Source organism: Podarcis pityusensis (genome assembly GCF_964106645.2).
Source record: "Podarcis pityusensis genome assembly, chromosome: 3".
Lineage (NCBI taxonomy): Eukaryota > Metazoa > Chordata > Lepidosauria > Squamata > Lacertidae > Podarcis > Podarcis pityusensis.
The window spans coordinates 92434473-92459137 of NC_138026.1; the positions used below are offsets into that span (position 1 = coordinate 92434473).

General features: G+C 41.8%; 1 protein-coding gene across 2 annotated transcripts in view; it reads right to left on the bottom strand.

The window, feature by feature from the left end:
* The window catches only part of CNIH3 (cornichon family AMPA receptor auxiliary protein 3), a 68228-nt gene that overhangs the window by 13972 nt on the left and 29591 nt on the right, over positions 1 to 24665 (bottom strand). For both annotated transcript variants that reach the window (XM_081000329.1, XM_081000330.1), the window contains exons 2-3: positions 12721 to 12789; positions 9942 to 9989 (exon numbers count right to left, since the gene is read on the bottom strand). In XM_081000329.1, the coding sequence (XP_080856455.1) occupies positions 9942 to 9989; positions 12721 to 12789 (117 nt within the window). The remainder of the gene's footprint in view (positions 1 to 9941; positions 9990 to 12720; positions 12790 to 24665) is intronic.

A 24665-nucleotide genomic window follows, 5' to 3' on the forward strand; every position in this document is an offset into this window, starting at 1 on the left:
AACAGCATAGGGTACAATTACATTTTTGCCAGTAAAGAACTATCACAAATTACCACTTCGCAGGAAATCGCTAGCACCTTCTCGCTATCTCTTGTCAGAAAGTACCATAGGCTCTCAACAACCTCTAACCAACTTGTTGGAAATTATTATACAGTATATTATTTTGCCATTTCTAATTGAGAGGGGGCAACTCTCCTTACCAAATTCAAGGTACGTTTGAGGGCCTCCTTCTCTTCTAGGTAACCTTTTAATGGCCACATTGCAATGGTGGGTGAGGCCAGAGGCAAAAGTGTTTAGAGCAGAGGTTTTCAATCTTTTGAGTCCATGGCTCCCGTGACTGTTAAGTTGTGGGTGAACATATCAGATGACACAGCGATTCTTTAGACAGCTCTTGTTTATTCACAAGCCAGAACTGAACTCAACTGAAGGGTTCAGACAGCCTGCTTATATAGAGCTCCCCTACAACGCAACAGTAACAACTTTCTGTAACTATCCAATCACTGAACGTCACTTCCAATTCCTTATTTGCATATGTGGACCTGAGTGAAAACTATCTACAGTATTCCCCTGCTGGCCCAGGGTGACAACTTCAGTACATAACAGTGACCAACTACATTCTTTCTGCACCACCACCATGGGGCTCAGAAGCCCAGTTATGTCACCCCTTGCCTGCAGAGCCGGCAGCCCCTCACCCCTTTTCAAACACCCTCCCTTGTGGAGTGTTCCCTCTGCATCCTCTCCTCTCCCCTCTCCTTGGGTGTCCTCTGGGCAGCCACTGCTGCTCCCCCTGGTCTCTGAGCTGCGCCCCTCGCCCCAAAGAGAGGTGCCTCCTCACACTGCCCTACAGGGGCCTGGGAAGCACCCCCTGGCCAGCTCCAGAGGCACCATTCGCATGGGGAGCTTGTAGCCAGAGCTGCTGCAACAAACAGCCATGTAAACCATTGGGAGGCAGAGACGTGAGAGGGCATCAGAGGAGGGAGGGAAGGAAAAAGGGAGAGAGGCCGGTGTTGCTCACAGCACCCCTGACCATCATTCAAGGCACCCCAGGGTGCCATGGCACACTGGCTGAAAACCACTGGTTTAGAGCAATGCATGTAATGTTAGCTATGTACAGTACACTAGTTTCTACACACACTCAAACATTCCTCTGTTTCCTCCATCTAGGCAAGCAGGAGGCATACATTGGAGATCAAAAACACATTCTAGCCAGGCAAAAATACTCAAGGAGGGGGTGAAACAGGACTGGTAGTGGGTGTAGCCTCAGGTGACTGTCAATGGCTTAATGGAGGGACTTTGAGGGCCACATTCAGCCCCCAGGGCCAGTGTTCCCCACCTGCCTTAGTCTATCACTTGCTCTATTGCACCACACTGCCCACTCCCTGTTGGAAAAGGTGCAGAGAAGCACCAAGTCTTCTCCAAGGTGATGCTTGTTGTTGTTTCACAAGAGATATACTCAAGGCAAAAGGAACCTTGATTCATACATTGTGAAGTACAGTCGTACCTTGGTTCTCAAACGGAATCCGTTCCAGAAGTCCGTTCGACTTCCGAAAACGTTAAAAAACCGAGGCGTGGCTTCCGATTGGCTGCAGGAGCTTCCTGCACTCAATCAGAAGCCGTGTCAAGAAGTTTGACTTCCAAAAAACGTTCGCAAACTGGAACACTCACTTCGGGGTTTGCAGCCTTTGGGAGCCAAAATGTTTGAATCACAAGGCGTTCAAGAACCAAGGTACAACTGTAAACACTTTCTGCTGGCAATGAGATTAATTTTTGGACACGAGAAAGCAACCTGGTTGCAAGGGAAATGATATGGAAGAACCCTATGTAAGCTGATTTCTCCAAAACCTTTCAAAAGCACTTTATTCCCCTCTGCCTCTCTGTCTGCCACCATTATTATTATTGTTGTTGTTGTTGTTTTTGTTGTTGTTGTTGTTGTTGTTGTTATACCACCCTTCATCCAAAGATCACAGGGCAGTTTACAATATAAAAACACAAGAATACATGCCATCGTAACAGACAAAGACAACACCTTCCCGTCCGCCCCGTCCGCAGTTTAAAAGGCCATAGATTATCCAAAGGCCTGGAAGAAAAGGAATGTTTTTGCCTGGCACCTAAAGATATGTAACGAAGGAGCCAGGTGAGTTTCTCTGGCAAGAGCATTCCATGAGTGGAGAGCCACTGCAGAAAAGGTTGGTGCCCTCTGGGCCTCATCCATATCACAGGGGCAGGAAGAGAGAGAACACCTCTTTTCAGTGACTCGTGCAACCTTGCAACAGCTCTGGAGTTTACATAAACAGCAAATTGCTCCATTTCTCCTCTGACAAGTGAGGGACACTTTACAGAAATAGTCCAAAAATAAATGATTCATGAAAGAATAAAGGGGAAAGGATTTCCATGAACCAGCTAGAAGTTTTGTACTCAGTGTATTTTTAGCCCAAATAGAATTTTTGTTCTCAGTGATAAAAATGTTAGGAACAGAAACAATGCCTTAATAGAACTTGTCTTCAGGACTTGAGTTCAGAGTTCACCCAGAATCACAGGCAATCTGGAAGTGTCTCAAGGGGCATCTAGTCCAACTTTCTCAATAAGCAACAAGACTTCATTCTGCCTTCTTGGTAAAAATTCAAGCTCATCTCTTTCTGACTAAGGCTACAAATCTATGCACACTAACCTGAGAGTCATTCCCAATGAAATCATTGGGGCTTACTTTTGAGTAGGCTTGGATAGGGTTGCACTGTAATGGAGGCAAGATGCTTCAGCTTGCTATAATTGTTCCCGTTTATTGGATTACATTTTTGCTTACAGCCAGGACAGTACATGTTCTAGACCAGTACAGTAAAGAGCAAAACTCACAGAACTTAAGTTTTCCGGGAATCTCGTTTTTCATTTTAAGAGAAGTAGGTTGCTAGCCCTCATGGCCCTCAAGATGAGCTTGAAAGCAATTTTTAATTGATTTACAAGCAGCTGTATGCATGTCTACTCAAAAGTAACTTCCATTGAGTCCAATAGGGCTTACTCCTTGGTAAGTGGGTAAAGGCAGTATCCTTAGATGTTTCTAGTTCATCAAAAAGCACCCCATATGGGACAGGTACTCAAACATTCTTTATCTATGCTATATTACCATGAAAATCTGATATTTCCCCCTTCTCATCAGAGTCTGAATGTCTTATTGATATGTCTGTTGTGAGAGCCATTAGCCCAGGATAGGTCTGCCAACAAGAATATGGAGCCTCCATATTCAGAGGCAATTTGCTTCTTATTACAAGATGATGAAGGCAAAGAGCAATATGCTCTTTGTGTTATTACACTGTGATATGCTATTATGTTGTGAAGCACCCTGAGACCTGCGGCTATAGGAAAGTATACAGATAATAATAATAATTTCAAAGTTTAAGAAAGCACCATAAATTGAACACCATTCACACACTCTTTAAATGTGTAACCAAGAAGAAAACTGAAGTGAAACTAAGCAGAAATATTCTGGTTCTTTTGCTTATAGCTGAACTGTTGTGTTTTTCCCAGAGCAGTTTTTTTTAAAGAAAAGCACACCTTTCCAACACTTAAAAAACTGTCTGCTTATCTTCCTATAGCTTGCAATATGTTCTCAAGTTATTTCTAGGGCAAACAGACCCAAACAGCAAAATATGAACTCACAATACAGGAAGAAAACAAGGGATATTATCTGGGCCATCATTAAGAGACTTGCTGTCAGGATTCAGGTCTCACACCTGGAACAGCAACACTCCAGGGATATGCTCTATTTTCATATTTCATTTAGCACCTGGAGGGGTGGGGCAAAAGATGAGTTATTTGCAGTGCTGTAGTGCTTTCACCACCAGTCTGTCTATTCTGGGATATTCAAGTAGTTGCTGGGAGACTAGAGCAAATTTCTTACAACTAGTCAGTTTGCACATTATGCTAAACCAAACCATGGATTAGCTGGAGCATGTAAGCACAGGATCCCGAAGAAGACATTGCAGCCACTTTGTTCCTACTGCTGTGTGGCTTAGTGTATTTTCTGAACCCAGGTTCATGGTTTGTTTCTTCCAGACAAACCACAAGCTGCAAACAAATCTTGGTTATAGCTTGTGGTTTGCCTGGAGCAAGTCAACCATGAGCCCACAGTATGGGTAAAAATTACATTGATATTTATATCATTGGCAGAGCTCTTACATGTACATTTATTTCCTTTATAATGAACATCAGTATAATATATCCTTATATTGTTTCTGTTATAATATCCATATATTATATTACAATTTACAGTTTAACCCTTCTTAATTATTATTTTGTAAAATTGCTGTGAAAGAAACGTAAGATGCTTTACCGGCATTACGTTTTAAATTAGTTTTTAAAGCGTATCAAACATTTCCACTGAAGATCAACAAATGTGCTTTAGGAGTACCTGTTCTCCAGTTTCCTCTCAGCCACCAGAGTGGAAATTGCTGCATACTGGAAAGTGTAACCCTCCATCCATCATGAACACAAGGTACCATAGGATTAGGACAACTAATTCATGCAGCTAGGATTTCTAAGAACCTGACCACACCACAAGCTTGGTATCTTTACTGCTTGGTATCCCTTTCTGGCAAATGCAGATGGCATCTAGTCAAATCCTGCACCACCTGACAAATATTACTGTCATACTGGCAGCCTGGACGCATGATGCAGCTAAGCAGGTCAAGGTCTGGTCAGTGCCTGGATGGGAACCACCTGGGAACCACATACCTGCTGCCTCAGGTTCCATGATGGAAGACAGGTGGTATTGTAACTGAGTAAAAGGAATATTAATTTCTAGTATTCTCCAGGAATCCATCTCTATTTTATATGTGTGAACTTATTATCATCCTTACAGTTTTACTTTAGTTTATTGCAACTGATAATACAATGTGGGGGCAACTGCCTCTTTTAGTTTTCTTGTTCTAATCAAAAATATAAAACATACAGAATCAAGGTGGTTTGTTTCTTTTTAACTGCCCATGAACTTCCTTTTTTTATATATATAAAAAATAGAACTATTTACAAGTCTTGCATGGTTAGCAGCACAGCAAGTGGCTTAAATAGAAACCCTAAATATAGCTCTCACTTTGTCTCAAGCAGAGTTTGCCAGGCCATGCTATCTGTGCCATTGTCTCATAGGACATTTAAGCTATTAAAATATGAATTGAACGATTGCCTGAAGAACCGCAGCAAAGGGTTGCTTTTTTTTATTTTTACAAGTGCTAGTAAGTCTTCACAATTCATCTCTGTTGCCTCTTGACGTGGGTTTTGCTACTAATCACACTGTTGGAGGAGCCTTCTACAGGTTTCCTGTGGCCCATCCAATGAGTCAGACTCGGCAGTGTCATGATATAGAGGAGGTCTGAATGGGGAAAGCATTATCCGCTGTAAGAAAGATTGCAGGGAGTGAAAAGCCGCTAACAAGGCAGCCATCTTTGGACTCTAATGGTTGCAGGCAAAGTGCACTCACTCCATCTCTGTTACAATCACTGTCAATGGAGGGGACCCATGGTGGGCCATTTTCTGTTCTCATTATGTTTTTTGTCATGGGGTAATTCATCAAACCTAAGAATATCTCCTGCACTCTGTTCAGTAAAATTGCCAGAATGCATCTTCCTACTGCCAGGACTTCAAATAGCTTCATTTCTACTAGCTGATAAGGGCAGGTATAAGAGTGAAACTGGGAGCACAAGGAAAACTTGTTCCACATAGAATCACAGAATAGGGAGAGTTGGGAGGGACCATGGGGGTCATCTAGTCCAAACCCCTGCAATGCGTGAATCTCAGCTGAAGCATCCATGACAGATGGTCATTCAACTTCTGCTTAAAAACCTCCAAGGAAGGAGAGTCCACAACCACCTGAGAGAAACCGTTCCACTGTTGAACTGCTCTTACTGTCAGAAAGTTCTTCCTGATGTTTGGTTGGAATCTCTTTTCCTGCAACTTGAAGCCATTGGTTCGAGTCCTACGTTCCAAAGCAGGAGAAAACAAGCTTGCTCCATCTTCCATGTGACAGCCCTTTAGATATTGGAAGACGGCTATCATAACTCCTCTCCGTCTCCTCTTATCCAGGCTAAATATATGCAACTCAATCCACCATTCCTCATATGAAAGCACAGGAGCATTTGTCAAAAGCACAGGATCATATCCAATATTGTGTGAGTAGAAGGCAAGCTTGTCCAATGGATGTTTCCCTCCCCTCCTTCCCCCAAAAGCCTGTGCAGAGGGTGGGACAAAGCCTTTGTCTTTGAGATTAAGCAGATCAGTTTCCTGCCCAATTATTTTTAAATTTATGGTATTTTCAGTGTATTTCTAAACATATTGCGAACCCAGAGGCTTTCAAATAGGACTGGGTGCACTTTTGAATAAATATAGTTACACAGAAGTAGAACTCTCTGAAGTCTGGAGGAATTACTTCTGAGTAAGAATACTGAGTATTAGGACCCTTCCAGACTGGTATTATAACTGCAGGTATATCCTGAAACCTGTTACTGACTCATTAGTGCAGTAAAGGTGTCTTTATTCAGTTTCATTAGTTGTTCTGCAATGCGTCCCCTGAAGCTACCTCATCATTGCTATCTGAAGGGCAATAGAACAACAAAAGGAGGACACACACACCCCAAATATTTGTGATATGAAAAGTTGTGGCATTTCAGCAGGAAGTTACAGGATATGCACTGATTGGAAACTTTTGCAGGCACAAAGAGTATTGAAAGTGGGATTGCCTGTGATTGCCCCATAAGAACAAACCACAATAAATGTGCAATACAACAAATGTGCAATACAAAAGACACCTGGAGGGGTCCTTACATTGCTAGTCCCATCTAACCACACACATAAAGAGCATGGGGAACCTTGGCCTCCAAGTAAGCATCAACAGTACAGTCAGTTATGCGGGAGTTCTTGCCATCCAATGTGACTAGTCAGTGACGTTTTACAATTCAGCCCTTTCTAAATTAAGAAGCAGGTTGACCTAAGTAAGTCAGCAGCAACAACAATGATTTACAGAGGTAAATCAACAATGATTTACAGAGGTAATCAAGGAAGGACTATAAATTCTATTTGTGGCTTTAAGACCAGCTCACCTGCTCATTTTCTAAGAACGTAAAAGCAAAGGCCCATCTAGTCCAGCATTCTGTTGACCCCAGAAGCCAAGAAGATTCCTCTGGGAAGCCCACAAGCAAGACATGAAGGCAACAACCTTCTCCCTTTGCTGATTTTTAGCAAGTGACAAGCTGCATATAGCCATCCTGCTAGTCGCTAGGAATGGGCGAATATGTCAAATACAGTTTCTCCCAGTTTCTAATTTTCCAGTTTTCCATTATTTTTTGGGGTTGTTTTTAAGTTCTCATGAATATTCATCAGCATTTTCATGTGAATTTCTCCAACTATACAATATTTTAAATGCAGTTTCCCTTAACACAATACATTTGTGTATGTTATTTTCACAAATATATGCATTTATATGCGCACTTTAATGTACACATTTTTGAATACATTACTTGACCAGAGAACAGCCTTGCAAAATTCAGATAACCGTAAATTTCGAAGGATAGCTTTATTTCAGGTTGAATATTGTTTTAATAAGTGTGAATTTGCCTTTAAATACAAACTTAAATTGTTTTCTCCCCCTCATCCCTACTAGTAACCAGTAACAGGGCAGTGTACATTTAGGGGTCTCTCATCACAGAAAATTTGTATACCAAACTAATAAGGACTGCCATAACAATTTTCTGCATGCATTTTCTAAGTATGTAATGTAGATTGGTCCTATAACTGTTTAAATAAATCACTAATACACTTTCAGACAAAGATGCTAGATTTTTAATATAGAAGGAAGAGCCTTAAACAGCTGGGTAAAAGGTTATACAGTAGTTGCTGTATAGAACATTGGTCTTCAGCTGATGGCTCCTGCCCAACAACTGGATGATGTTCTACCCTAAGGTGGTTTGTGCTCTAATCATGGAGCCCAGTTGTACCAAAACCAACAGTAATAGTCCCACAAACTTTAAAAATTGTCATGGTTTGAACCAATCATTTTCACAAAAAGACCTTAAGGTGAAATCTTTCATTAGCCCAACTCTTTAAAAAAAATGAAAAAAGAAAAGAGCCTAACAGATTTTGTTTTTCATTCAAGTGAGTTATTCAGGAGAACGCTTTAGGAAGCAGAAAATGCACACAACACACTGCACTATCCAAGGCCACACAAAGCAATATAATAATGAGGCTGCATACCTGAAGTGTGCCTTAACAATTGCATCCATCTTCCCCAACATTTTACTTTATTCATAAACTAGTTTAGTGTTCTAATTGCTCCCCAAAGCTCTGCCGCTAACCTTGAATACCCCAGAATTGCTATCCAGAGAAAGCTACTGTAAGCAGTTGTCTGCCGTGAGTACTGCCTTTCTGTTGAATTATCTTGTTTTTCTTTTTCCCTACAGCACATATCCCAATTAAAAGCAGCATTTCCCCGAAGACCTCTGGAAAAGGGGACTGTATTAACAAACAATTTAAGAGTATGAAAAGTAACCTGTTCCCTAGGGTGTGCGATATGTGGAGGATGTAATTAACGGAAAGGTACTGCTTCTGCTGTTAGCAAGGATGCTTAGGCTCAATAAAAATTAAATACCAGTGTGGGCAAGACATCTCCAGGCAACACACATATATTAATAAAATTACCACTGTCTGTTGCTTTACATTACAAAAACTGGGGCACGACTTGGAAACTAGAAGGATGCTGACTTAGCAAGTAACACAATGAAACTATTTCCAGGACAGCAGTAGTGTTAGTATCTCGGAGCAAAGAGAAGATAGGAAGCTGCCTTATACTCAGACAGATCACTGATCCATCAAGCTCAGCACTGCCTATATAGATTAACAGTGTTTCTCCAGGGCTTCAGATAGGCCTCTTTTCTAGCCATACCCAGAAACAACAGGGATTCGCCCTGGGGCCTTTTGAATGCAAAGCTTCGTTCCAAGTGCTCCCATCAGTGAGCTGGGATAGCTTGGTTGGTAAGCATGAGAATCAACCTCAGGGTCATGGGTTTGACCCCTACGTTGGGAAAAAGACTCCTGTATTGCAGGGAGTTGGGATATATGATCCTCAGGGTCTCTTCCAACTCAGTGCTTCTATGGTGAGCTATTGTCCTTCCCTCAAAAACAAAGAACACAAGTAGAACAGCTGCAGTGTTTCCAGGAGCAAGTGAATAATATGTCGACGTCATGCACATTTAAGGACCTGACTGAGCCAGCCAATTCCAGACATGATTTAAGGTGTTTAAAGGTGAGCAATCGCATATATAGGATATCCACTTGTAATGAGTTTGCTGTCGGGAACACCAGTGTGAGACTGTTGTTTTCCAAAGCACTCAAGGTGTGGGGTTGCTGTGAGAGCCACTGTGCAGGTAACCTCACTAGAGAATTAACAGAAGATCGTTTATTGCTCAAAAAGTTACGTAAAGAGAAAGCAGCAAATGCCTTTCCAAGACCCTTAAAAGAAGTGCTCAGTTTTCCCTTTCAAATGTTTGAAACTCATAATAAAAGGCTCACAATAAAAGGTATGCCATTTATCAGATTATTGTTGCATAGTTATAGAAAAAAGCGTAGGAACAAAGATTTAAGGTTGTATGTCAGGTTCCAAATGATGCCTCCTAAAGTCATCTGCTTCCTTAAAAAAAAATGAGGCTAATAAAGTGAAGCCAATGATGTTCTGAAAAGTTCATTTCTTTTTAGAATATTATTGACTGATTGGAAGTCCCTCCTAATTAGCTTCCTTCCTTCCTTCAAAGGTCACATCAGTTTCAATTTCCATTCTGCCGTTATCGCCTCCTTGCTGGAGGAAGAACCTTAGGAAAGGTCCAGTGCTATTTCTAGCAACACCGATACGATGGCTCAGATCCCTTTGAACAGCCCAAAGCCCACAGCCGACGTGGGTTAATTCCTACCTTTCGCAAAAGAAAGCAGATTCGTTCAATATTTCTCAATCGCTCTCTCTGTCAAAGAAAAGAGAGAGAAAGGGAAGGGTGAAAGGGTACAATTTAAGACACTCATGAATCAAGGAAACTACCTCCAAATGGAGTAAACTCAACCCAAGCAGTACTGTGATGAAGAGGGAGTGCACATGTATTGGGGTTAATGCCCATGAGGTCACACAAATTATTTTGACACAATGAGGATTAACTTCTGCAATCAGGAGCATTGGTGTCCATGGAGGCTCCCTATGCAGTTGAAAACTCTGATTTTCTAGAAGTCTCAATCACATGGGGAGCAGCTTTGGGCACAAAAAGCTCCCCACTGCAGTTCATCCTCATTATGCAAAGAAGCTGGTAAATTGGTGTTTCCTTGAAGACAACGCTATACCTGTGTTGACTCTTCAACCCAGTAATGACTGAAAAGCGCTTGACTTGGGTAGAGTTTCAGTAATAATTAATTAATGGTAATAAAATCTGTGCCCACTACTTCAAGATGTAATGTTGTGTCTAAAGAAGTCATCCCATTCATGCAAGGATATCTGCTTGCACAGTGGAACTTCCTCTTCCTTCCTCTCCCCATGCGTGCTCCCCCAAATGTGCTCCAGAGGGTTGGAGGAATCTCCAGAACAGATTTGGGAAGTGCGTAGTGGAAGAGAGGAAGGGGACAAATAAAATGATTGCTTTATTGATTCCATTACACATGCAGAAGTCCTTGTGCAAATGGGACGACTTCCTTGGATACAAACCATTGTAATGCATTATCCACCAACATAATTCGGATGACACCGGGAAGGAGATTCAACCTCAGATTTAGTAAATTCGGTCACTTTAGTTCAGGTCTGTGTTCATTCTTACATCTGCCATGGTGTAGCAGAAGTTGCTTCCTCTGTAGGGTAACAGTGTAAAGGTTACCACCACTGAGTGGATCCACATCCTTACAAATGGGTAGTGCATGATGGCAGTGAGGGCAAGGGGTGTCTGAGTCAGCACTGTGTAGACACACTTTTTTTCCTTTATGGCCAGAGACATCCAACAAGTAATTGCTGCTTTAAGTGTAACCATGGTGATGAACATTGGCAGACCTGAGCTTTGCCCAAAAAGTTTAAGGAAGCCCTCTCTAGTCTTCCAGTTTAAGCTTGGCATTTCAGCTTGGTTAAGCAAACATTGCCACTAGCCTTGTGTGTGTTTTATTTATTCATTTCACTGCTCAACATGCTTCACTGGTTTTCAAAGACGTTGGGAAAACCCCTCAGCCTTCCCTTCAGGTTCTATTTAGGTAAACATGGTTACTGTGCCTTTCACCTATGGAATATATCAGCTTTTACATCAGAGACAAATTCTCTCACCTCATTCGCAAGTTTAATTTGATTTACTACAGTGGCTATCTCCCTCTTACACTGTGAGACTTCGATCTGCTTCTCTAGGCAAAAATGGACATGAATTCCTACAGCAGTCATGAGTGGCGAGCATACACAGTCATGCAGCTTTGGAAGGAGATAACTTCTCTGCTGTAGAGCTTGAAATCCTTAAAAGGGGAAATGATTCCCTAGGATGAGGCGCTGGCTACAGCCAGGCATCAAGGGGAATTTAAATTCTACATTCCCTTTGGAAATAACAGGGTAGTTATTAAAGGTTAACAGACTTAAGCAGCGCAGCATCTACAATCGGTCTTTTAGTCATTTAACTATGGGCCATAGGCTCAAATAGCTGTTTTTCAAGCCTATCTTTTGGAGAGATGCTATTCCTGAAACCTTTGGAGCTGCCACCAGTCAGTGCTGGGATAAACAGTCCATAGCCGAACTTGATGTGAGGAAACTTCATATATCCACAATCTTCACCGCTTTGCCTCCACATACAGCTGTTTCAGATGTTATGGAAAATGTAGATTCCCCGCTTTGTAAATAAGCCATGGCAAGTCTCAAGCTTGCATGCTCCCTCCTCCTCTCCCTTCTTCTCATATGCTCCAGAGGAAATTGGAAGCATCTCTTTCCACTTTTAAACAAACCGGTAGTCTCTGGTTAGGTCCCAACGTGGAGATGTGGTTTCTTTAAAATCTGTAAAAGCTCACACAAGTCAGGATTAAGCCACTGTTTCTGATCTAGGCTTGTTCATTAATTCAAGTTGAAACAAAACAAATTCATCGACTCTGAACATAAAACAGAGCACTGTGGTTTGTTTAAAACTCAAGAGGATGCTTTTGATCTCCTCTTCTGGCATGCAGTAGGAGAGGGAAAGAGGAGCATGTGAGGCCAAGGCTCATTCACATAGTGGGAAACCATCCTCTAACCTCTCATTAGGCCCATTGTCAGGATTTCTGGGGATGGGGTACCGTAGTTTTGTCACAGCCATTATGGTGGAGCAATGGAGCAACAATCTCTCTATGAGCAATGCAATAAAATGTATTTTCACTCATATAATTACCCACAGGGAGTCAACATGTCCATACGATGAGAACGGCCAGATGATCAACTGACCACTTCGCCACATGACAAGCTATATGTAATGCATGTTGACTTTGCCCTTCAAAAGCACAGCTGATTTTCAGTTATGTGAGTCAACCCTTGGTATGTGCCTTTTTCCATTCCAACACCCCTCATTTCTGAATCAGAAATAATTATATCAAGACTCACCCTGTTTACATATTAAAATAAATTTCACTTTTAGGCAATCCTGATTCAAATCCATATTTTTGTTGACAGTTTAGCATTACTATCAAAACTAAATTACTATAAAATAACAGAACAGAACTCACCGCATGCGCTGGGTTGCACTGATCTATAGGGCTCTTGAAGTCTGTCTTTAACTCATCAAATGCGATTATCTGCAAAAGAAATTTTTCAAACACCGAAATTACATTACTTGCAAACAGGTCCTGTCCCCCCACCATTAATTTATCCTCTCCTATGGAGAAAATCCATCCTTTCATAGAATCATAGAGTTGGAAGAGACCACAAGGGCCATCGAGTCCAACCCCCTGCCAAGCATATCAATTATAATAGATTCAATCCAGATTATCTCCAAGACAACTGGCACTTGTGTCATCTGTGCATAGTCAGGCCACTAGGCGTGAATTTGTTGTACAAAAATGTGAGTATGGCAGTTGTTTGAACTTCCATATCTGAGAGATCAAAACCATGGACACCTTCCCAGGTCCCAGGTACTTTCATCCCACAGACAAACCAGAAGAGCAACTGTGTCACTCAGTAGCAGCAAAAAGATCTAATGTGTGTTAGTGCCATAGAATAGGGATGGAGAGCCTGTGGCCCTCCAGATGTTGTTGGACTTCAATTCCCATCAGCCCTAGCAAGCATGGCCAAATATGGGAACTGTAGTCCAGCAAAAAAATAATAAACCCCAAAACTGGAGTGCCACAGGTTCCCCATTCTAGCTTCAGAGGCTAACTGGTCATGTCATTAGCTCTTGGTGATACTGAGGCGTTTTTATCTTTAAAAGGCTTTTCTCATTATTTTACTCTGTGCTTTTGTACATGAAGATTCTTACACGTAGACAAACTGGAGTGATCTATTGGGAGGTGTGTTCTGCCCACCCAGATACATATTCCAAATATTAATACTCGTGTCAGCTTCCTGAAGTGTGTGTTCAGATCAATATGTATTTTTATGCAGCCACACTTTCACTACCTTTTCTACATGACTATTAATCTCAGTGTTCTTAACAAACAATGTGAGAATCAAATCTAGCTTCAGAGAGCAAAGCTCCAAAGAATGTACCCCAGCAACCTGAGTGGACATATTACGGGCCAAAATATGTTAGGTTTTCTGGCCTCTATCCTCCACCTGGCTTTGAGGAAGACTTAGAAGGGGAGGAGGAATTGCCTAGAGAACCGTCATCCTCCACTCCAAGACTTTCCAGATCGGAGGATGTGGTATTATTGACCCTTCAGACTCAGAGGACAACTCCAATGGAGTGTACACTGCTGTACCTGTGCTTTAAGACTCAGTGGCTGAAGAATCATGCACTGGCCCTTTAAGGACCACAGATAGCTCCCAAAGGGAATGAGGTTAACAGCTGGCCCAGGCCAGACAGGCCTTCATGCTGCTCAGACAACAGCTCTTCTTAGGCGAATTCCAGCCAGTTTCTCCCTCAATGATCTGTCCAGGGTCCTGACAGGCTGTGCTTTGCCTTCCTTGCCTGTTGCGATTCTGAACAGCTTATCTTGACTTTATTCGTTTGGGTGTATCCCTGCCCATTCAGTAAGTAACACTCCTCCAACCCAGCCTCCCCTGGAAGTTTCGATTTGACCTAGAACAGGATGTTGACAGATGATAATTGTATGTAAGGATAATTAACCTGAACATCGTGCCCCCCCCCCCCGTTTAAATAGGTGCTGGGGGCGGGCAAACTGGATCAGAGCAATGGTGTTTGGTGGGGGTTTCATTCTTGCCCCCTACAGTGATTTTGATGAAAATCACTCCCAAGGGTCTTTTAATCCTAAGAAGCTCCTGGCACTTATGTGAGCTCACTTCCAGGGGCTAATGGCAGATGGGAGAGTTTTCATTGGTATCACACGCAGCAAGTGATTCAGCTTCCCCTCATACACTCAGGCCCTGCTATCCACATCCTCACTATCATAAAAATCCACTTATCCGCACATAAAGAATTAAATAAATCTTGCAGCATGCTCTGCAGATTCAGATATCTGGACAGTCAACTTTCTTACTTCCTTGTTTGCTTGTGCCTTGCTGGTCGGTAGCAGCCCTTTTCGGGCAGAAACCACAGAGTGGAGGGGGAGTGAGATCAGATGAATCAGGGAGCAGGAGAGATCGGATAAATCAGTTTTTTCCCCTTTGGAGGTTGAGGGAGAGATTGGACAAATCCCACATTAGAAATATTTCCATAAGAAATAATTTAAATCATGGACTCGTTATGTGAATACTCACCTAACGAACAATTTATGGCGAATGCATTCTATTCATTAAATGGGCCCTGCATGCATACAACTAATATCATTCTTAGTTTGGCCCTAACTCCTAACTTTCACAAAAGCAGATACTTTGCTTTAACATTCAGTTCCTAGAATGTGCCAATAATTATGCGGAAATTGCCAACAGCTAGCTATCTTGTTATTCCTCCTTAAGTGGACCTTCTTGGACCTACAAATGTTAAACAATTATCATCCAATGGCTAATGGTCTCTTTTGGGGCAAGCTGCTGAAGATGGTGGTGAAGGTCCAGATTCAGGTTTGCTTGGAGGAAATTGAATATCTGGATGCATTTCAGTCTGTTTTCAGGCCTGGTCGTGGTGCTGAAACTGCCTTGATCACCCTGGTTCGTTTGTCAGATATAGGGGAGCATCAAAAAGAATTTTTTTTGGTGGCTTTTGATATTGACCACAGTATCCTTCTGGAGTGGCTCAGAGAGGTTAATTCGCTTATTTGTGTTTCATATGATCTTTTATTTCATTTTTGTCTCATGGGTATGAAAGTAGTTTTCAAAACTTGGCCAAAGAAAGTGCTTTCCTTCATTAACAACATTTTTCCTGTTCGCTATATCTGTAGCATATTGCAAATTCTGAATCACCTAATATCTCCGTTTTTAAAGAAGTATGAGTAACATATGGGACCACACAATATGACATCTTGTTTTGCTGAGGTCATATTAAATAGTGACTCACGTTGGGCTCTTCATTCAATAATACCCTGAATCTACTGCTATTAAATTGCTTTTTGAAAAATGCAAAATACTTTAATTCCAAGTATTTTCTTATTTTATTTAAGAAAAAATATATTTTTAAAATGCAATGCTTCCCAAAGTTGTTTACACAAGCACACCTAATACATATTTTGGTAAGTGGTTTGTCAGTCTGACTAGCTGTCTATCTGAGCCAGTGTGGTGTAGAGAGGTAGACTCGTAATCTGGTGAACCAGGTTCACATCTCTGCTCCTCCACATGCAGCTGCTGGGTGACCTTGGGCTAGTCACACTTCTTTGAAGTCTCTCAGCCCCACTCACCTCACAGAGTGTTTGTTGTGGGGGAGGAAAGGAAAGGAGAATGTTAGCCACTTTGAGACTCCTTCAGGTAGTGATAAAGCAGGATATCAAATCCAAACTCTTCTTCTCTATAGTTTTGGCCACCTCTTGAGATATCATCGTGAAACCTGGCATGAGGGTTCCCGAGATGGATGCTGGACAGCATTTTGAATCAAATGGACAAACTGAAATGTCACTTTCATTTGACTTTTGCCCATTTTCTGGTATAGGTTCAGACACCACTAGATATCATCACCAACCTCAGCATGAGGATTCCCAAGGTGGGGCTGGAGGACTTCAGCGCTGTGTAGATGCTGGGTGCCATTTTGACTCAAGATAGTGGACCAAAGCATTACTTTGGTGTGACTTCAATTTTTTGGCACAGGTTCTGCCACCTCGGGAGATATCATCGCCAAACTAGGCATGAGTATTATGGGGGACAGCTACTATTGTTGCCCTGGGAGTCACTGCCACCACTGTTGCAGAAGCCACCACCAGAGGGTGGTGCCACTGAGATCTCTGCAGCTGGTAATCATTTCCATCAATGATAGGTAAAGGGACCCCTGACCATTAGGTCCAGTCGTGGCTGACTCTGGGGTTGCAGCGCTCATCTCGCTTTACTGGCCAAGGGAGCTGGCGTACAGCTTCTGGGTCATGTGGCCAGCATGTGAAATAAAGGCAATGAAGACTTGGCATACAGAAGCACTCATCGGGGGGAGGAGTTAAAGTGGTTGGTATATGACAGCTGTTCTGTTACTATTGGCCATATGCAGAAAAGTTTACCCAGAAAATGTGTGTGTGTGTGTGTGTGTGTGTGTGTGTCTCCTTCGCAAGCCACATCATTAGTCTCTAGATTAAAGATGCCACGCCAAGGCAGCACAGTTTTTGAAACATAAATAAGAATTGACGTGATTTAAGCTCAGATATCATCAATAAAGAGGATTTGCTCTTATCATTTAATTCCTCCTGACAACAGCTCAAGCACACATGGGAAAATAAGCATTCTTTTAAAATAAGAGTCAAATGATTGCAAAAAACAGTTCTGGGAGGAATTCAACAAAGTGCTGTGCTGATCGTTCCATCAGGGCAAGCATTCCAGTTTGCCAGACGGAAAGAGCATTGTTCTGGGGATCTTCCCACCTCCAAGACCCAAGAGTTAATTTGGGGAGTTTTGGGGGGGTGAGAAGGGGAGAAGTTCCATTGCACAAGTGGAATTCTTTGCACTCATCTTCCGCTTATGGGCCTGATTAGTTGAACCCTGCCCTTTGTTTCTACTCCTGAAAGTAGATTTGAAACAACCAGCTTAGCTGATAACGTACCTTAGCTGCAGCCTGCCAGAGATCACATCCCCTGCCTCTGACTCATTTGCTTCTTACCTACCAGTGTCAGAATTAGACCCCAGCTGCAGCCTGCCACAAAGCTAGCCTCCAGGCCTGATGACAATACAGAAATGTACTAAGTACTGTGTGGACCCTCTATTTTAATTCCATTTCCAGCTAATTGCGGGAAAACAATGCCACAGCAACACTAAAGATCTCTGACTTGGAGGCAGCCATTCTTTGCATATTTAACTATGTGATACAAAAGTTAAGTTTCATTCAGCTCCAAGTCCAAGCCAACAGCTACCAGCACATTCCAGCTGAGTGCTCAAAAGATACACTTGAAGGAAGCTTCCCATCTAAACCTTAGCTCCTGTCTACTATAGCTGTGCTGTATAAGATGCTGCAAATCCTAGTTGCTGGTACCCTCTTGCAAGAACTTTTTATTCTGCTTATAGAATGGGAGACTCAGGGCCAAATGAGGTGTGACATTAATTTTGTAAAGGAAATTAATGTACATAGGTTTTTAGCTGTGTAAATAGCTGGGGAAGCATGACCAGCTTCAGGGCTGGGCAGAGAAGGGGGCGGTTAACTCTTTCTCTCCCTGCACTGGTCCTGGCAAAAACAAAATGAGCAGGACTGACCTAATGAGCCCCATCTGTGCAAGACCTGTGCAAGGGAGGTATCATGAGAACCTGCAGAACACTGTGGAGGGAAAGAGGATCGTTCCACCTGGCAAACTGATAAGCTTGTGCAGATGGAACGCTGGTCTTAGCGTGACGCTGAATTTCACCCTCTATTATTATTAATGACCTGCCACATATGTATCTCAAGGCAATGTACAAAATATAATATTGCTTTCCTGAAGCTGCTGTCTGAATTTTAAGGATAGTTTGCATTGGCACCAAAATGGAGGCTCCCCTTAGAAATGAAAACAGCAGCTTTGGAGGGGTGATTTTATCAACACCATACAAGGGAAATAAGTAAACTTTCCCTCTCCCTACCACCCCAACCTTACCCTGCCAGGCTGCTCAGGCTTCCCTATGACTTCTATTTTCATAACAAAAAAAGTGCACTCTAGTTTCGCTTAAAGAGTAAGTTACATATGTCATGCAAATCCATGTAAAACAGCCTCAATGACCATTGTTTCTGAAGAAAAGCACGTTTGGAAGGGACTTTTTAGCAGAGAAAAGGTAGTGAATAGACAGTGGCTACTTAACGCTTTCCACATGAGCTTTCTTCCTGCTCCAGATCTCCAACCTGCTTTTTTCATCCAAATGCTTATTTTCTTGCTTTTCAAAACTCTTGGGGGTAAGCAGTGGGGGAAACTCTATGAGTGGGATGAAAGGCTGGTGGAGAAAGGAACAAGCACCCTCCTTGTCATCCATCATTTCACTCAAAACAGGTCCTTTCCAAAATTCATTTTTCTCTGAGAAGCTAGCCTTTGTGCTGGCAACAAACACATTTCCATGTAATGTGCAGATTTTGCCTTGATTTATGAACATACTGACCACACGGACTTCACACCCCACTCCTTAACACCAGTTGCATGTCCATGTAGAATGAGGCTCCAGATTAAGCATCCTTGTGACATGCAGTTCAATGATTCTGTAGTTTCATTGCCTATTTCAACAGAACAACAATTGGGGAGGTATTTATAGATGTACATATTCTTCTAGACAATGACAGCTTTGAATACAGAAGGTATGAGATGAGCAAGAGGCTGTGCTTCATTCGATTTCCATTTCCTTGAAAAGAAACAGAAAATTGTTTGGGCTTGTTCAAGTGGCATCAATCGAGGACCTGTGTTTTAGGGACTTGTGTTTCTGGGTTCAGAGAGGAATATCTTTGTGTTGGATGTGTTGATTGTGTTATTCATATCAAAGGGTTCTGAAAGTAATGTTGTTTGCATCGCCTCTATTGTCCGGTTTGATCCATGTGATTTTGGATGGACAAAGGAACATTTAAAAAATAAAAGAATGCAAAACTAAGTGCAGAGTGGTATACTGGAAAGCCCAGAATGGACGAAAATTGATTTAGCTAAAGGAATAAGATGCTAATGAATGCTTCGGAGCTAAAGTGTCTTTATATTGTAAATTATAGTCACTAAAACTAAATGGGGTAAAAGGAGAATGGTTGTCCTATTCATCCAGTGAAGAGGCAGAATGAGTTCAGTGTGGCTGCCCACCACAAGGATCGCTGCAAAGAAAGGCAGCTGGAAGGATAAAATATAGACAGATTAGAGTGTATGCAGCCATGCTGATTCCATTTCCTGCAGAGACTGTCCACAAGAGTGCCAATTACAGCTGAACAGCATAGTGAGTATCTGTCCATTTTGGATAAGTTTGCAGTTTGATGGCATTGGAATCCATCTGGAATTCCACGATAAAATGGTTTCAATCTGTGCAACAACGGGAAAGCCAAAGCAGTGTGAAAAGGCAGAGCTAACTATGGCAAGCTGCAAGTAGATTTTATTTCTCATAGCCAACATTTCTACAGCACTTTCACTGCTAGGGCACAACACACCGAAAATTGTATTTCTCCCCAAAGTATCATCATATATATTTATTCCCAGAAAGGTGACTACGTTAGCAAATACAACAAAGAGATCTGACACTTTAAAGACTAGAAATATATATGATGGCATAAGCATTTGGGGTCCAGAGTCCACTTTATCAGCTGTATCTTACAACTGATGAACTAGACTCTCATCTATAACATTCTTTGCTGTTTTCACATATGTATGGTTTTCCTTTGCGGGGTTGGGGTGAGAAATTAAGACATCCTATTCTTCATAGTTTATGACTGAATATAGGGATATTCTGAATTTGTGATCACAAAGAACAGCTTTCCTATATCTGTACTACCAGTATCTGGTTTTTGTCCATTAAGACTCATTGATTTATAAGCCTCACACTTTTTCTCATCAGGTGGGCTATAGGGTTGTGACTTCAAATCCTGAAGTCTTCCTACCTGTTAGAGAAGAGGTTGCATCTTTGGCAGGGTCTCTAGCTCAGTGGAAGTGTTGATACAGGAGCAAAATTATGGCACAGAAAGGTGAATTCCTGGATGCCAAGAACCAGGTTTGGGGCAAGTACTCTTTGGCAAGAGAACCTCAGCAGAGATTTAAAATCACAAAACATGGAGCAAAGTAAAGCATGGAAATATAGTCTGTTAGATTTTTAAAATATGCCCTTTAAAATGAGTTCCAAAGTTTCCCTCTTCCCTGAGCATAGAGAAAGACCACACGATTGGTAAGTTAAAAATGGTTTACTTACAAACTCTCTTAAGGTCTGACTCATGTGCTTTTCCATACAGCATTCAGAAAAAGTTGTACAGGCAGTAAAACCTGGCTTAGGTACAAATTGGTGAAATAAACTATTGGTATGGGAACTCAAGAGTGGCTTGTGAGGGCCATGCGCTCTGAGCTGGAGCAATCAGCTCAAGCTTCTTCATACACTAAGTTTCTCAGGTAGACTGGGCAAGAATGATAGGCCTGATTACCTAGTTCCTCCCAAGGTGAGGGGAAGTGATCTCACTAAGCCTGGCAGGACAGCTTACTCTATGGTATTAACTCCTTCATGCATTAATTAGAGTTAAGACTGGAAAGCCTTTGATAATATTTCTTGGAGTTTCATGAAGAAAAATCTTCAGGGGATGGGGGTTGGTCAAGGGTTTGAAAATGGTATAAGTGCAATTTACTCAGAACAAAAGGCCAAACTAATAGTTAACAATGTGGTGACAGAGGAATTTAAGATAGAGAAAGGGACACGACAAGGCTGCCCAATTTCCCCATTGCTGTTTATTTCGGTCCTGGAGGTTTTGCTAAATATGATCAGAAGGGACCGTCTGATTAAAGGTATACAGGTCGGAGCTAAACAGTACAAATTGAAAGCTTTTGCAGATGATTTAGTATTGACGTTACAGGAGCCAGAATCTAGTACTAAAAGAGTATTAGAATTGATTCAGGAATTTGGTCATGTGGCAGGATTTAAGTTGAACAAGTTAAAAACTAAGGTGCTTGAGAAAAATTTAACACCGATTGAGAAAGAGAGGTTTCAGAAGGAGACAGGTTTAACATTGGTTAAGAAAGTAAAATACTTGGGGGTTAACATGACTGCTAAGAATTTAAACCTATTTAAAGACAATTATGAGAAATGTTGGTCAGAAGTGAAAAAGGATTTAGAGATATGGTCAAACCTGAAGCTTTCCTTGTTAGGACGAATTGCTGTTATAAAGATGAATGTATTGCCAAGAATGTTATTTCTGTTTCAATCATTGCAAATCTTGGACAAGATGGACTGTTTCAAGAAGTGGCAGAGAGACATTTCTAGATTTGTCTGGCAGGGCAAGAAGCCCAGAATATAATTTAAAATATTAACCGATGCAAAGGATAGAGGTGGATTTGCCCTGCCAGACCTTAAACTTTATTATGAATCAGCAGCATTCTGCTGGTTGAAAGAATGGCTGCTTCTTGAGAACACAGACATTTTGGACTTAGAAGGTTTTAATCATGTTTTTGGGTGGCATGCTTATTTGTGGTATGACAAGGTTAAAGCACATAAAGCATTTAAAAACCATATTGTCAGGAAAGCATTGTTAAATGTCTGGATAAAATATAAGGACTTACTTGAAAACAAAACCCCAAGGTGGTTGTCACCGATGGAAGCAAAGGCTCAGAAAAGGCTCAATATGGAGGCCAAATGGCCGAAATATTGGGAAATTTTGGAACAGGAAGGAGACAAACTGAAATTGCAGAGTTTTGAGAAATTAAAAGACAAAGTGTGAGACTGGCTTCATTATTATCAGATAATGGAGGCATACAATTTGGATAAAAAAATTGGTTTCCAGGTGGAAAAATCAAAATTGGAAACAGAACTGTTAGAACCCAAAACTAAGATTTTGTCAAAAATGTATAACTTGCTGTTGAAATGGAATACTCAGGATGAAATGGTGAAATCTGCTATGATTAAATGGGCACAAGATCTTGGACATAATATTATGTTTGCTGACTGGGAACAGTTGTGGACCACAGGTATGAAATTTAGGGCATGTAATGCCTTAAGAGAGAATATTATGAAAATGATATACAGGTGGTACATGACACCAGTCAAGCTTGCAAAAATCTACCATTTCCCCGATAATAAATGTTGGAAATGTAAAGAAAATGAAGGTACATTCTTTCACCTTTGGTGGACGTGCCCAAGGATCAAGGCTTTCTGGGAGATGATATATAACAAATTGAAAAAGGTATTTAAATATACCTTCTTGAAGAAACCAGAGGCCTTTCTCCTGGGCATAGTCGGCCGATTGGTGCCAAAGAAGGACAGAACTTTTTTTATGTATGCTACTACAGCAGCAAGAATTCTCATTGCAAAGTATTGGAAGACACAAGATCTACCCACCTTGGAAGAATGGCAGATGAAGGTGATGGACTATATGGAATTGGCGGAAATGACTGGCAGAATCCGAGACCAGGGAGAAGAGTCGATGGAAGAAGATTGGAAAAAGTTTAAAGACTATTTACAGAAATATTGCAAAATTAATGAATGTCAGAATGATGTCGGATAGAAACTAAGTGGTCTTTAGCCGAAATGTTATAAGGGAATATGAAAAAAAAAAATGGTTTATTAATAGGTAAAAATTTAAAATTACAAATACTTTATGATTAACGATTAGGATACATAAAGAGGGGAGGGATTTGTTGAACTAATAACTGAATTGGAATACAAAAAAGGGAGGTGTGAGGAGGTTCTGGAAATAAGCAAATGAAGGCTAAGTAATGGAAGGAAGGAATTGTTTTTAACTGTTTTTATTTTGTATTTTTTTTCCTTTTTTTGTCTTGTAATATTCTGAAAACCTTAATAAATATCTTATAAAAAAAAATAATTAGAGTTAAGACTGTTGATTAAATGAGGCTGGTTGTCTCACACGAAGTACACCTGCTTTGCATAACCACATCCCAGACTCAGTTTCCAAATTAAAAAAACCTCTCGTATCAGAGCTGGGAAAGAGACCAGACAGCCTCCATCAGTTAAGAGTAGACAACACTGGACTAGATGGACCAATGATCATCCTCTATTTGAGTCAGTTTCACATGTTCATCTTGTTCTAATGACAGTAACCACAGCAACAGGAAGCTACCAAACCACCCATCATCAATGCCAGGCTAAACATTTCAAGAAATATATGATTGGATTTCATGGATCTAAATAGCAGTTTGGGGGCGGGGGGCAATCAGAACTGCAGCATGCAGGGAGATGGAGCTTAGCATTTCCCCCCACACTGAAATTCTACTGCAAATCACACTCCAAGCTTGTTTGCCACAAAAGGAAAACTGCTATTGGCACTAATTGGCAGTTCACAGATCACATTTATGTTTTCGCCCATTTATGGGATTCCTTGCCCTTCAACAGGTTTATTTTGTCCAGCGCATCAGTTCATCTACAGACTGTTTACATGAACCTGATTTAATGAACTTTATTTGTGGAGAATGGAAGTTAGTAAGATTGTCAGGTCACACTCAAGACGTGTTTTGAGGTTTTATTGTTCTTTTAATACTTTGCCTGGAGCAGTCCAAAGTGGCTGGAACAACCCAGTCAGATGGGGGGCATCTTCCTCCTCCTCCTCCTCCTCCTCTTCCTCCAGATATTGAAGGAACTATAGTCCACAGCATTCCTGGTCACTGAATGTGCCAGCTAGGACTGACTGGAGTTGGAGAAGGGCCACAGCTCAGGTCCCAGATTCAGTCACTGACCTCACCAGGAAGGGCTAGAATGTCCTCTATCCGAAACCCTGGAGAGCCACTGCCAGTCAATGTGGATCGGGGGGAGGGTTTTTTGCAGCACATGGCCTGAGAACCACTTGTGGCCCTCAAGGCCTTTTTTGGCAGCCCTTGGCAACATTTGGCATCTCCAGCCCTTGCACTGCCTTCCCAAAGACTATTTAGTGCTTTCCAAGTTTTGGGGAAGGAGGTGAGAGAGCTCTAGGAAGCTGCCAGAGCATTGCGCCTCCTTCCCAAAGCCCTACGGCTCACTTATCTAACTTTTGGAAGGAAGTGCAAGAGCTGTGGGGGGCATCAAATGTTGGCCTTAAACCACCCCCTCAGACAAGGTAGTGTGTGGCCCATGGGTTCCAAGTCTTCTTGCGGTCCACTTGGAAAGAAAAGTTGGGCTGCCCTGATGTAGACAGTACGGAGCTAGATGGACCAATGGTCTGACTTGGCTGAAGGCAGCTTCCCATGTTCCTATGAATACAACAACATCTGGAAGCCACAGGTTGCCCTGTTGGGATACTGCCAGGGAGACAAAGTCCATCATGCCCCCACGCCGATGCCGGACGATCCAGCGATCCAGCCGTAGATATGCAGTATCAGTCAATTAGCGACAC